General features: G+C 38.8%; 1 protein-coding gene across 2 annotated transcripts in view; it reads right to left on the bottom strand.

Moving 5' to 3' along the window:
- Nucleotides 1–8,180: 8,180 nt before the first annotated feature.
- The window catches only part of LOC121387618, a 29,086-nt gene continuing 24,208 nt past the window's right edge, over nt 8,181–13,058 (bottom strand). Inside the window, exons 6-7 of one of the 2 annotated variants that reach the window (XR_005959844.1) lie at nt 8,373–9,667; nt 8,181–8,233 (exon numbers count right to left, since the gene is read on the bottom strand). Coding sequence is in view for 1 of the 2 variants with exons in the window: in XM_041518787.1 (XP_041374721.1) it covers nt 8,741–9,667 (927 nt within the window). In the remaining variant the exon portion in view is untranslated. The other variant, XM_041518787.1, reaches the window with a different exon arrangement.

The raw sequence follows: 13,058 nt of genomic DNA, 5'->3' as shown, positions 1-13,058 counted from the left end.
GAACATAGAGCTGAGGAACCCTAACCCTAACCCTGAGGCAACATAGAGCTGAGGAACCCTAACCCTGTGGGAACATAGAGCTGAGGAACCCTAACCCTGAGGGAACATAGAGCTGAGGAACCCTAACCCTGAGGGAACATAGAGCTGAGGAACCCTAACCCTGAGGCAACATAGAGCTTAGGAACCCTAACCCTGTGGGAACATAGAGCTGTGGAGCCCTAACCCTGAGGGAACATAGAGCTGAGGAACCCTAACCCTAACCCTGAGGCAACATAGAGCTTAGGAACCCTAACCCTGTGGGAACATAGAGCTGAGGAACCCTAACCCTGAGGGAACATAAAGCTGAGGGACCCTAACCTTAACCCTGAGGGAACATAGAGCTGTGGAGCCCTAACCCTGAGGGAATATAGAGCTGTGGAACCCTAACCCTAACCCTGAGGGAACATAGAGCTGAGGAACCCTAACCCTGAGGGAACATAGAGCTGACCCTGTCTAGGCCAGTTTACCAAGCTATGATTCTTCAATACTCCACTAATGGGAGTACACTGCAGTGATTAGCGTGCATTTGATATGACTGAGCTACAGTGTCAATGACAACTAGTTTATATTGTATTTCACAGATGTGTTGCACATCTGTTCTCTCTCTCTCTTGGCTAAAAAACAAAATGGTGATTTTGTTTTTTGATAGATACGTCCCAATGGTTAGCATTGCACTGTTACTCAGGAAGGTTATTTATGCTTTTTGTATGACATATTTTCAGCATGTTTGCTATTTGGGACATACCCGGTACTTGTAGTGAGATGTACAAAATAAAACCATGTTATTACAGTTATGCGGTGTTGTTTTCTTTGCAATGTGCTGGTGTGTGTTTATAAAACATTCTTTGACTTTGTAATTTATTCAGTTATACATAGTATGGGAGCCAGGTCAATTGGGTATATGCATACTTTTAATGGTATGTCAAAGTCAATTTTATTTTCGATTTGCTGCTACTCAAAACCAACAATCAATGGGACAGACACTAAATTTTAGTTATATGAGAGATTAAACTTATTTAAAATATTTCTTGTGACGCTTAATATCCAAACTTTCAATTTTGATTTTCTGGATTTTCATAATTGGTTAATTCGACCTACATTTTCAAGATCAAATGAAGGTCAATGTTTCTGAATGTATAATATACTGTTAATGACAAAAATCATTGGTTTCTTTTAATTGTTTTCAATAATATTGATCAACAATGGTCATATTATTACTCTGGTTTAGAGATATGTCCATTACACATCTAATAGGGGTGATTCCTGGTTGAAATTTCAGGGGCAGATCCATAATTTAACAAAAGGGGAAGATGTTTAGAAAGCGGTTACGTCCACATTTTGGGACATGGTTTGTTAGAAATTAGTACCCATGCTTACTGAGATCTGTATATTATAGTATGGTTTATGGTATGGGTTGATGCGTATTATCGCAAGGGTAAGTACGCATATGAAATTGACCTTTAAAGGCAATTTTGGGGTCATTTAGGGTCAAATTAGGGAGAATTAAGTTTACATTTTTGTTATCTTTCAGGGTAGGACTATTTACAAATATGCTAATTAAAGTCGCTTTTCATAAATATGATTATAATGGATCATTATATATTACAATTTACATGCAAACTATAGGGAAACTTGATAAAAAAAAAAAAAACTGATCTAGTGTTTCAGGGGCAGATCCAGAATTTAATCAAAGGAGGAGATACCTTCTGAATGGGTTATGTCCACAGTTTGGGCATGGTTTGTTAGCAATGGGTACCCTAGTCCGAGTACTCTGACTGTAAGAGAGCTAGACGGACATTTGGACAGTTATACGCTTTCATTACAGTCGGAGACCAACATATGTATTTTTTTGGCAATTCCTGACAACCAAAAAGTTGGCAAAGATTCCCGCTCTAATACCACACCAATCCTATGTTTGACTTCAAATACCTTTACATCGATCATTTTCGAGTTAACTAATAAAAAAATCCACATATTAATCACTAATACACATACTGCCCAAAGAAATCCAACAGCACCCACATTCAGCTACGCTTCGTGACACTCCGTCACCATAATTACAAAGCTCAGCGATCTATTTCGAGACGTAGATCACATGATCGCCCACTGGGCAATTCCACCTTGTGCAGCAGTTACAGGGGCCGTCTCATACCAAGCGACGTTACAACATGGATTAGTTTCGTTTTGTGTTTCTGCGATGGAATGTGCATGCTGTAAAGAATGTTTCGAGGATAAAGGGTCAATTTTGCGTGGATACCTACTCTCGCCATAAAGTGTACCTACACTCGCCATAAACCATAACCTGTAAAGACTTTAGGGTCAGATTAGGGGAAATTAAGTTTTTTAATTTTTGTTATCTTTGACGGTAGGACTTTTGTGTTTACATATATGCTGCTTAAAAGTTCGCTTTTCATAAATATGATTATAACGGATCATTATGTATTATAATTTACATGCAAACCATAGGGAAACGATATGAAAATCAACTGGTCTTGAAATTATGTGTTTATTAATGTCTAAAACATTTTTTTAAAATAATTAATGGTAGCTTTGTTTGGTACCCATGCTTATTGAGGTCTATAGAGGGTAAGGTTTATGATGAGGGTACGTAACCACACAAAATATACCTTTACTGAGATCTGTTTAAGGTAAGTGTTGTGGTGAAGGTAGGTTATTGCACTTTTGTGACATTTAAAGGTCACGTGCTGGAAGTAATTTAGTGGCTGGTTAGCGCTATGCAAATCAAGGGTAGATAAGTATGTTTCTAATAGAGGCTATAGTGGTTATTTGAAAGGTCGGTGGGAGTCCAAATTGATTTTTTTTTTTTTACATATCTATGAGAGTAAGTCTTTTCTAAAAAGTATTATTTAAAGTTTGTTTTATTTAACAATGCCACTAGAGCACATTGATTTTTTTTTATATTATCATCAGCTATTGGACGTCAAACATATGGTCATTCTGACACTGTTTTTTAGAGGAAACCTGCTGTCACCACATAGGCTACTCTTTTACGACAGGCAGCAAGGGATCTTTTATTTGCACTTCCCACAGGCAGGATAGCACAAACCATGGCCTTTGTTGAACCAGTTATGGATCATTGGTCTGTGCAAGTGGTTTACACCTACCCATTGAGCCTTGCGGAGCACTCACTCAGGGTTTGGAGTAGGGTTTCTGGGCTAAAAATCCCATGCCTCGACTGGGATCCGAACCCAGTACCTACCAGCCTGTAGACCGATGGCCTAACCATGATGCCACTGACGCCGGTCCCTGTTATTTTAGGTTTACTCTTGATTATGACTAATTGATCAGTATATATTGCAATTTACATGTAAACTGGAATGAAAAATGCTTTAATTTGACAATATTCACTTTGTGTGACACATTCCCTCCCCCCCAATCTTAATGCAGATTGTAGACCACTATTAATGTCTAGAATCTTTTTACCTACCAATATGTATGGTTGGATATCTATAGGTCTTCCCACAAATATATGTATCTCAGTGGTACCCTTGCTACAAGAGCTGGGCGGTATTGAAATTTGAGGTTCAGTATCAATATCGGTATTTTTGGGGTGATTTACCTCGGTATCAGTACGGTATTCGGTATTGACACGATACCGATATCGAGCGCTATTTTCGGTATACTCGGCTTTAAATGCATGCCTGTGTTATGGCTCACCCACTAATTTCATCTAAATACAATTAAATTCCATACACAAGGCTCTCGTCTGATTTATATCAACCTATTTTGCATTCGTCAGATATATTATTACTGCTTTCCAGGAAATATTTTTCAATACCAAACTTTCAGTATTTTGAAATTTGCTCGGTACGGTAAATCGGTATTGACATAATACCGATACCGGACGTATATACGGTATACCGCCCAGCTCTGCTTGCTACATAGAATACTTTTAATGTCCTTAATGGCATATTGTCACAGACCACTGACCTATTTAATGGTCTAACAAAGTATTACCTGAACAAAAATAATTTGATTTGTCTCTAAATGAACTTGATTCAACCATCTTCATAACCACCATACTCCATTTATTAATTTTGTAAAAATAATTGAATTATGGCAATGGTCCATAATTCAAAAACTAAAATTGCCGAGAGGGTTAACATGGATTTCACTCCATCTTAGTTCAGTTAAGGCGATGCGATAGCTAGATTTAGTTTCCAACAATTAATGTAATTTTTATTTATTATCAAATTTTAGAGAAATAAGGTCCTTAAATCCGTGACAGTATGCCTATAACCAGACTACCAATCCCAACATCTGATTCAGTAGCTCCATACATGTCACAAACATATACCTCAGCAGATTAAGGAAGTCCATAACAGTTCCATTCTTTATGAATGACAAGAAAGCTGTTGATTTCATTAATAATTAATGAAACCTTGGAACTACACTTACGTCAAATGAATGTCAGATCTATAATTTTGCAAAATTGATTTTCTCTCTCTTTCCTACTCCTTAAGATTTTTATTGTGGCTTTGTGTATTGTTTCTCAATATGAGTATCAAAGATAATATGATCTTTTCTAGTGGAACCATCAATCTATCCCCAAATTGTTGGCAATTGGTTTGCTAAATGCATAGATCAGAACATGACCATCATACATGTAAGGTAAGAAAAAATGTCAGTCTACACCTCATAAAGATCAAACAAGGTAGCATCATATCTCCAACTCTCTTCACAGTCTTTATCAATGACATCACTGAAAATCTGTCCGAACATGTCTCCAGGGCACTTCATGCAGATGATCTCGCAATCTGGAATTCAGCAGAAAACACCAACACTGCCACAATCCGCATGCAAGATGCTTTGAATTCCATCATGAAATGGGCATCAGACTGGTGTGTCACTGTAAAAAGCAAAAATAGTATAGCCAACCCCCCCCCCCCCGCTCTCTCTCTCTCTCTCTCTCTCTCTCTCTCTATCTCTCTCTCTCTCTCTCTCTCTCTCTCTCTCTCTCTCTCTTACTACAAAGGAAACCTTCAAGTTGACTGTCGGTGGGAAAGAGTTACCCCAGGAGAACACCCTAAGTTATCTCGGAGTCAAGCTAGCAAATGGTGAACATGGAACCCACACATAAAAGAGGTTGAGAACAGAAAAAGAAAGAAAGAAAGGTTTTATTTAATGATGCACTCAACACATTTTATTTACGGTTATATTGTGTCAGACATTTGGTTAAGGACCACACAGATTTTGAGAGGAAACCCGCTGTCGCCACTACATGGGCTACTTATTTCAATTAGCAGCAAGGGATCTTTTATTTGCACTTCCCACAGGAAGGATAGCACAAACCATGGCCTTTGTTGAACCAGTTATGGATCACTGGTCGGTGCAAGTGGTTTACACCTACCCATTGAGCCTTGTGGAGCACTCACTCAGGGTTTGGAGTCGGTATCTGGATTAAAAATCCCATGCCACGACTGGGATCCGAACCCAGTACCTACCAGCCTGTAGACCGATGGCCTAACCATGACGCCACCGACGCCGGTAGGTTGAGAACAGAGTCACAAGAAAAAGTATCTCTCATGCAAAAGTTGGCAGGCACCAAATGGGGAGCAAACAGCAATATCCTACAAGTGTACACGGAGCTGTCAGACCTGTTATGGAATACGGATCATCAGTCTGGGCAACTTCTGCAAAGACAAACACCAACTGACAAAGATACAGAACCCAGGAATGCGCCTTATAACCCCTTATATGTTAAAATTTGCTTAAGACCTTGTTTTTGAGGATATGTTATACTTGTTTAAAAACGTATCAAACTCGTTGTGAGATAAATGGTATCTACCAGCCACTCGTGTATTATTCACTATATCCTACACGGTTTTATGGCATGGGTCGTAATAATGCATTGACAAGTGTTATGGCACGGGAGCAGCTATGATATTGACATCACTGAATGTCATTAATGTTTGTTATAAATCAAAATTTGTGGATAATAAATACATTATAAAATTCGCGGGAGTGCCATACAAAATTTATGACTTGTTTGGAAATTGTTTTATACCCCTCTCTCTTGCCCACACACGTTTTATAAATCCGTATGGCACTTCTGCTCATCCAATAAGCTATCTCATTATATACATATACATATATATATATGTGTGTGTGTACAAACACACACACACACACAATTACAAACTCCTCTTGTTTACGATTTCCTCAATTCTGACTGGATGACGTCGAAGAAAGACTGAATGTTATCCTTCGATAAGCCTCAAAACATGACATCATTACGCCAGCTGGGACGTCATTACGTAAAACAGGCCATGGAAAGGACGCTAGAAGCTGATTTATGTGTATTTTAACTAAATATGGTGTGTCCAGGTGCTTGTGCATACATTTTAGAAGAGGGTGGGGGCTAAACTGTGGCTAGCAAAATTTATGAGTGGTTAATACATGCTAACTTCTCGTGGAAACGTATTGGAAAAAACAAAGATGATATGCTTGATCAAGGGAAGGGTTCGACTGCCGTAACCCACCCACTACATAAGCTTCTGTCTTTGTAATTATATAAAATCTGTTTGTCTTTTTTTTTTTTTTAAATGAATTTATCGATGTACAACTGTCACAAACTGCATAAAGTTGGCTAGCGTAGTGAAGGATTTTAAACTAAGCACCTCAGAAAATGATGTCATTACGTCAGATGCTGCGTCATAGTGTAAAGCAGATATCATGGGAAGAACATTAGAAACTGATCTATGAATTATGTGTAGTTTTAACTAAATAAGTTGTGCTGTTTGTAATTATAAGAATTGTTCGTAATTGTTTAATAACAGTCACAAATTTAGTATACACTGTGTGACTGATAAATTCGCAAAACATTTACGAACAATTCTTATACATATACATATACACACACACAGATATATATATATATATATATATATATATATATATATACATGTGTATATATATATATATATATATATATGCACGCACGCACGCACACACGCACCCACACGCACATATATTATAAGTTGTAGAAGCATCACGAGGGGTATATGGCTTTTTATGTACCCTCTGTGTGTTCTTTTACCCCGAGCCGAAGGCGAGGGGGTAAAGAGCACACAGAGGGTACATAAAAAGCCATATACCCCGAGAGATCCTTCTACAACGAATTTATCTTGCCGACATGTTAAACATATAGCCAAATAATCAAAATAACGCCAGAAAATAATTGTTAACAATTTATTAACGGAGCCGTACCACGCGGACGCGAACGAAACCACTTGCCAGTGACGAAAAATAGTTCCGTCGATAAACGAGTTTTTAACTTCAAATGTTTGTAATACGAAATTGTCTGAAACAGATATTAATAAAAAAAATAAAAAACACTTTTTTTTAATTAGAAATGTATGTAGTAAAAAAATAAAAATATTAAAAAAAACAAAAAACAACAACTGTTGCTAATCGCGCATTAATACAATAACACCACGACCGTAATTAGGTGGCCGAGTTCAACATTGCAGCTTTTAAAAGTATTGAAATAGTGTATTTTATAGTAAAAATAAAATTAATTATGTATACTTGGTTGATTATCAATGTTATTTATAATCTAATTATTGCTTTAGCATTAACTGGGGCGGCTGGAAACTGTTGGAAATTACAGACGGGGTATAAGAGAATTTGGCTCCGCCCACAGGGGAATAAGGGATTTGTCCAACGGCAAACAACCAATGGGATTAAAGAATTTTACATGAAGGCGAGATAAATATATATTATATAATATCTTATATTTTCAGTGCAATCATCAAAGTACATGTATGTGATATTTTTCAGATCACATACTTTAAGAATTTGATAACCTTGCAAATTAGATGTAAATTAAACCAGGTTTATTGATATTTAAGCAAACATACTAGGGTGACACTCCATAATTGACATATGCATTCATAGTCATCAAATAAAAACATTTAAATAGCAATTTTACACAAAAAGCTGTCCAGCGTTCAGAAAACAACAAACGTTATGCACTAGTTTATTTTGTTGTAAGGACATCCAAAATGACGTCATTCGAGTTTGATGTCATTTCCATTCAAAAAGACACCGCGTCACATATTCTTACGTCATTTGAATATCTAGTAATGGTGGACTGGAATTAAAGTTGCGTGTACAGTTTACAAAAACATGTTGTATTAAGTTTGAGATTATATGATAAAGAGGTTATTACCTTCGTGTGTTTCGGTATCGTCAATATCATATATTAGGAATAAAAATAATGTATTATGCTTGCATTATACAATTTTTATTCCTAATATATGATATTGATGATACCGAAAAATACTCGGGTAATAACCTCTATTTATCACCATTTTATCAGAAACAATGTTGGCTTAAACACACTCAGGATTCTTCTGTCAATTCGTAACTCATTTAGTACAACTCCAAATCAATATCAACAGATGCTGGGAATTCGTCAGCAATGTTAACTCTTTTAAATAATTTTCAGTTGATAATTTGGTCATTTGTCATTGCAAACCTTTGCCATATCAGCAGTTTATATGGTGTAATATGTTTAAGTCATTTGTCATCACAGGTCTTGCGATTTCAGCAGTCTACAGATATTGTAACTTTTTGGTAATCTGCTATCGCAGACGTTTGGAATTTCATGGCATTTGAAATTATTTAATAAAACCTTTGTTATTGAAACATCTTATGGTATTTCCATATGTAGTTATTATTGTGTATCATTATCATCATCATCATAATCATCATGAGATATCATGTTCTCATTGGTGTATTTCAAATCCACACCTTCGTACGACTTGCTATGATTGGTTTGTTTAAAATCGCCATCCTTGTAAACCGCACTATCATTAGTCATTACGGTGGCTGTGTAGTTTCCATTATCATCGCCAACTGAGTCAGCAGTAACAGAGACATGAGATATTTCTTCAGTGGAATTGGTCAGATTTGTTGATTCTGGTTCGGCGGGATCTTTAACCGTGTTCTCATCGGGTGTGCTAGTGGCTGTAGTTATTTGCTTTATTTCACTTTCTGAGACTGCAGTGCTGACATCAGTTTCTATAGGTCCATCATTCAGAGGTGGATCAGGATCTGCAGACGTCGGTGATTCTATGGCAGCTGTAGCATCAGCTGGTGACAAGTAATGTTGTAATGAATCATATGCTGTGCTCGGCGACTCATCAGCAATATGTTTGCTGTTGGTAACCATAATTTCGACATCGGCCAATTGGTAGGTGCTGGTAGCCGTATCTGTGTTAAAGAGTGGAGTGGCAGCATTTTCTGTGATTGCTTGAGGACTGGTGGACGAGTCTGGTGAACTGTCCTCACCAGTAAAAGGATCATTTACAGTGTAGTGAAGTCGGAAGTAGTCATCCACAATGTCTGTGTCGAAATCCGAGTAAGCTTGGTCATCAGCTGTTTGTCGAGAGTTCACACCCTTTGACTCAGTTTGTACTGGATTCAGTTCAGCCATTTTGGTTTCTGCTTCTGTTGCGTGTTGGAATTCTAACATGCTCGGATGCTCGTTGTCAGTTGAGGTGAACAGGAAAGGGTTGAGTATACAATGCTGTCCAGCGAAGTAATGGTCGTCAGGACAAGAAGAAACACACCGGTCATTGTGCTTGAAGTACTTGCACATCTAAAACACAGCAATAGAAAGAAGGAAGGAATGTTTAACGACACAAAAACAAATTGGCTATTCCGTGTCAAAGAAAGGTGGATGGTGATCAACATCAAACTAAACTTTCAAAATCATTAATAAAACTAGTGTAGATATTAACAGGGCTTCTAGATTATGGTAGCCCCACTCCCATGGCTAGTGATATTCAGTGTTGGGCTAGTAAATAACTACTATTGCCATGCCAGACAGGGCTTCTAGATTATGGTAGCCCCACTCCCATGGCTAGTGATATTCAATGTTGGGCTAGTATATTATAACTACTATTGCCATGCCAGACAGGGCTTCTAGATTATGGTAGCCCCACTCCCATGGCTAGTGATATTTCAATGTTGGGCTAGTATATTATAACTACTATTGCCATGCCAGACAGGGCTTCTAGATTATGGTAGCCCCACTCCCATGGCTAGTGATATTCAGTGTTGGGCTAGTAAATAACTACTATTGCCATGCCAGACAGGGCTTCTAGATTATGGTAGCCCCACTCCCATGGCTAGTGATATTTCAATGTTGGGCTAGTATATTATAACTACTATTGCCATGCCAGACAGGGCTTCTAGATTATGGTAGCCCCACTCCCATGGCTAGTGATATTTCAATGTTGGGCTAGTATATTATAACTACTATTGCCATGCCAGACAGGGCTTCTAGATTATGGTAGCCCCACTCCCATGGCTAGTGATATTTCAATGTTGGGCTAGTATATTATAACTACTATTGCCATGCCAGACAGGGCTTCTAGATTATGGTAGCCCCACTCCCATGGCTAGTGATATTTCAATGTTGGGCTAGTATATTATAACTACTATTGCCATGCCAGACAGGGCTTCTAGATTATGGTAGCCCCACTCCCATGGCTAGTGATATTCAATGTTGGGCTAGTATATTATAACTACTATTGCCATGCCAGACAGGGCTTCTAGATTATGGTAGCCCCACTCCCATGGCTAGTGATATTTCAATGTTGGGCTAGTATATTATAACTACTATTGCCATGCCAGACAGGGCTTCTAGATTATGGTAGCCCCACTCCCATGGCTAGTGATATTTCAATGTTGGGCTAGTATATTATAACTACTATTGCCATGCCAGACAGGGCTTCTAGATTATGGTAGCCCCACTCCCATGGCTAGTGATATTTCAATGTTGGGCTAGTATATTATAACTACTATTGCCATGCCAGACAGGGCTTCTAGATTATGGTAGCCCCACTCCCATGGCTAGTGATATTTCAATGTTGGGCTAGTATATTCAAATAACTACTATTGCCATGCCAGACAGGGCTTCTAGATTATGGTAGCCCCACTCCCATGGCTAGTGATATTTCAATGTTGGGCTAGTATATTATAACTACTATTGCCATGCCAGACAGGGCTTCTAGATTATGGTAGCCCCACTCCCATGGCTAGTGATATTTCAATGTTGGGCTAGTATATTATAACTACTATTGCCATGCCAGACAGGGCTTCTAGATTATGGTAGCCCCACTCCCATGGCTAGTGATATTTCAATGTTGGGCTAGTATATTATAACTACTATTGCCATGCCAGACAGGGCTTCTAGATTATGGTAGCCCCACTCCCATGGCTAGTGATATTCAATGTTGGGCTAGTATATTATAACTACTATTGCCATGCCAGACAGGGCTTCTAGATTATGGTAGCCCCACTCCCATGGCTAGTGATATTCAATGTTGGGCTAGTATATTATAACTACTATTGCCATGCCAGACAGGGCTTCTAGATTATGGTAGCCCCACTCCCATGGCTAGTGATATTCAATGTTGGGCTAGTAAATAACTACTATTGCCATGCCAGACAGGGCTTCTAGATTATGGTAGCCCCACTCCCATGGCTAGTGATATTCAATGTTGGGCTAGTATATTATAACTACTATTGCCATGCCAGACAGGGCTTCTAGATTATGGTAGCCCCACTCCCATGGCTAGTGATATTTCAATGTTGGGCTAGTATATTATAACTACTATTGCCATGCCAGACAGGGCTTCTAGATTATGGTAGCCCCACTCCCATGGCTAGTGATATTTCAATGTTGGGCTAGTATATTATAACTACTATTGCCATGCCAGACAGGGCTTCTAGATTATGGTAGCCCCACTCCCATGGCTAGTGTTATTCAATGTTGGGCTAGTATATTATAACTACTATTGCCATGCCAGACAGGGCTTCTAGATTATGGTAGCCCCACTCCCATGGCTAGTGTTATTCAATGTTGGGCTAGTATATTATAACTACTATTGCCATGCCAGACAGGGCTTCTAGATTATGGTAGCCCCACTCCCATGGCTAGTGATATTCAATGTTGGGCTAGTATATTATAACTACTATTGCCATGCCAGACAGGGCTTCTAGATTATGGTAGCCCCACTCCCATGGCTAGTGATATTCAATGTTGGGCTAGTATATTATAACTACTATTGCCATGCCAGACAGGGCTTCTAGATTATGGTAGCCCCACTCCCATGGCTAGTGATATTTCAATGTTGGGCTAGTATATTATAACTACTATTGCCATGCCAGACAGGGCTTCTAGATTATGGTAGCCCCACTCCCATGGCTAGTGATATTTCAATGTTGGGCTAGTATATTATAACTACTATTGCCATGCCAGACAGGGCTTCTAGATTATGGTATCCCCACTCCCATGGCTAGTGATATTCAATGTTGGGCTAGTATATTATAACTACTATTGCCATGCCAGACAGGGCTTCTAGATTATGGTAGCCCCACTCCCATGGCTAGTGATATTTCAATGTTGGGCTAGTATATTATAACTACTATTGCCATGCCAGACAGGGCTTCTAGATTATGGTAGCCCCACTCCCATGGCTAGTGATATTTCAATGTTGGGCTAGTATATTATAACTACTATTGCCATGCCAGACAGGGCTTCTAGATTATGGTAGCCCCACTCCCATGGCTAGTGATATTTCAATGTTGGGCTAGTATATTATAACTACTATTGCCATGCCAGACAGGGCTTCTAGATTATGGTAGCCCCACTCCCATGGCTAGTGATATTCAATGTTGGGCTAGTATATTATAACTACTATTGCCATGCCAGACAGGGCTTCTAGATTATGGTAGCCCCACTCCCATGGCTAGTGATATTCAATGTTGGGCTAGTATATTATAACTACTATTGCCATGCCAGACAGGGCTTCTAGATTATGGTAGCCCCACTCCCATGGCTAGTGATATTCAATGTTGGGCTAGTATATTATAACTACTATTGCCATGCCACGATTGCATTGCCAGACAGGGCTTCTAGATTATGGTAGCCCCACTCCCATGGCTGTGATATCAATGTTGGGCTAGTAATAATATATTTG

This window comes from Gigantopelta aegis, chromosome 13 (assembly GCF_016097555.1).
Source record: "Gigantopelta aegis isolate Gae_Host chromosome 13, Gae_host_genome, whole genome shotgun sequence".
Taxonomy (NCBI): domain Eukaryota; kingdom Metazoa; phylum Mollusca; class Gastropoda; order Neomphalida; family Peltospiridae; genus Gigantopelta; species Gigantopelta aegis.
The sequence above is the reverse complement of the archived record's forward strand: the minus strand, read 5'-3'. Positions and strand labels throughout refer to the sequence as shown.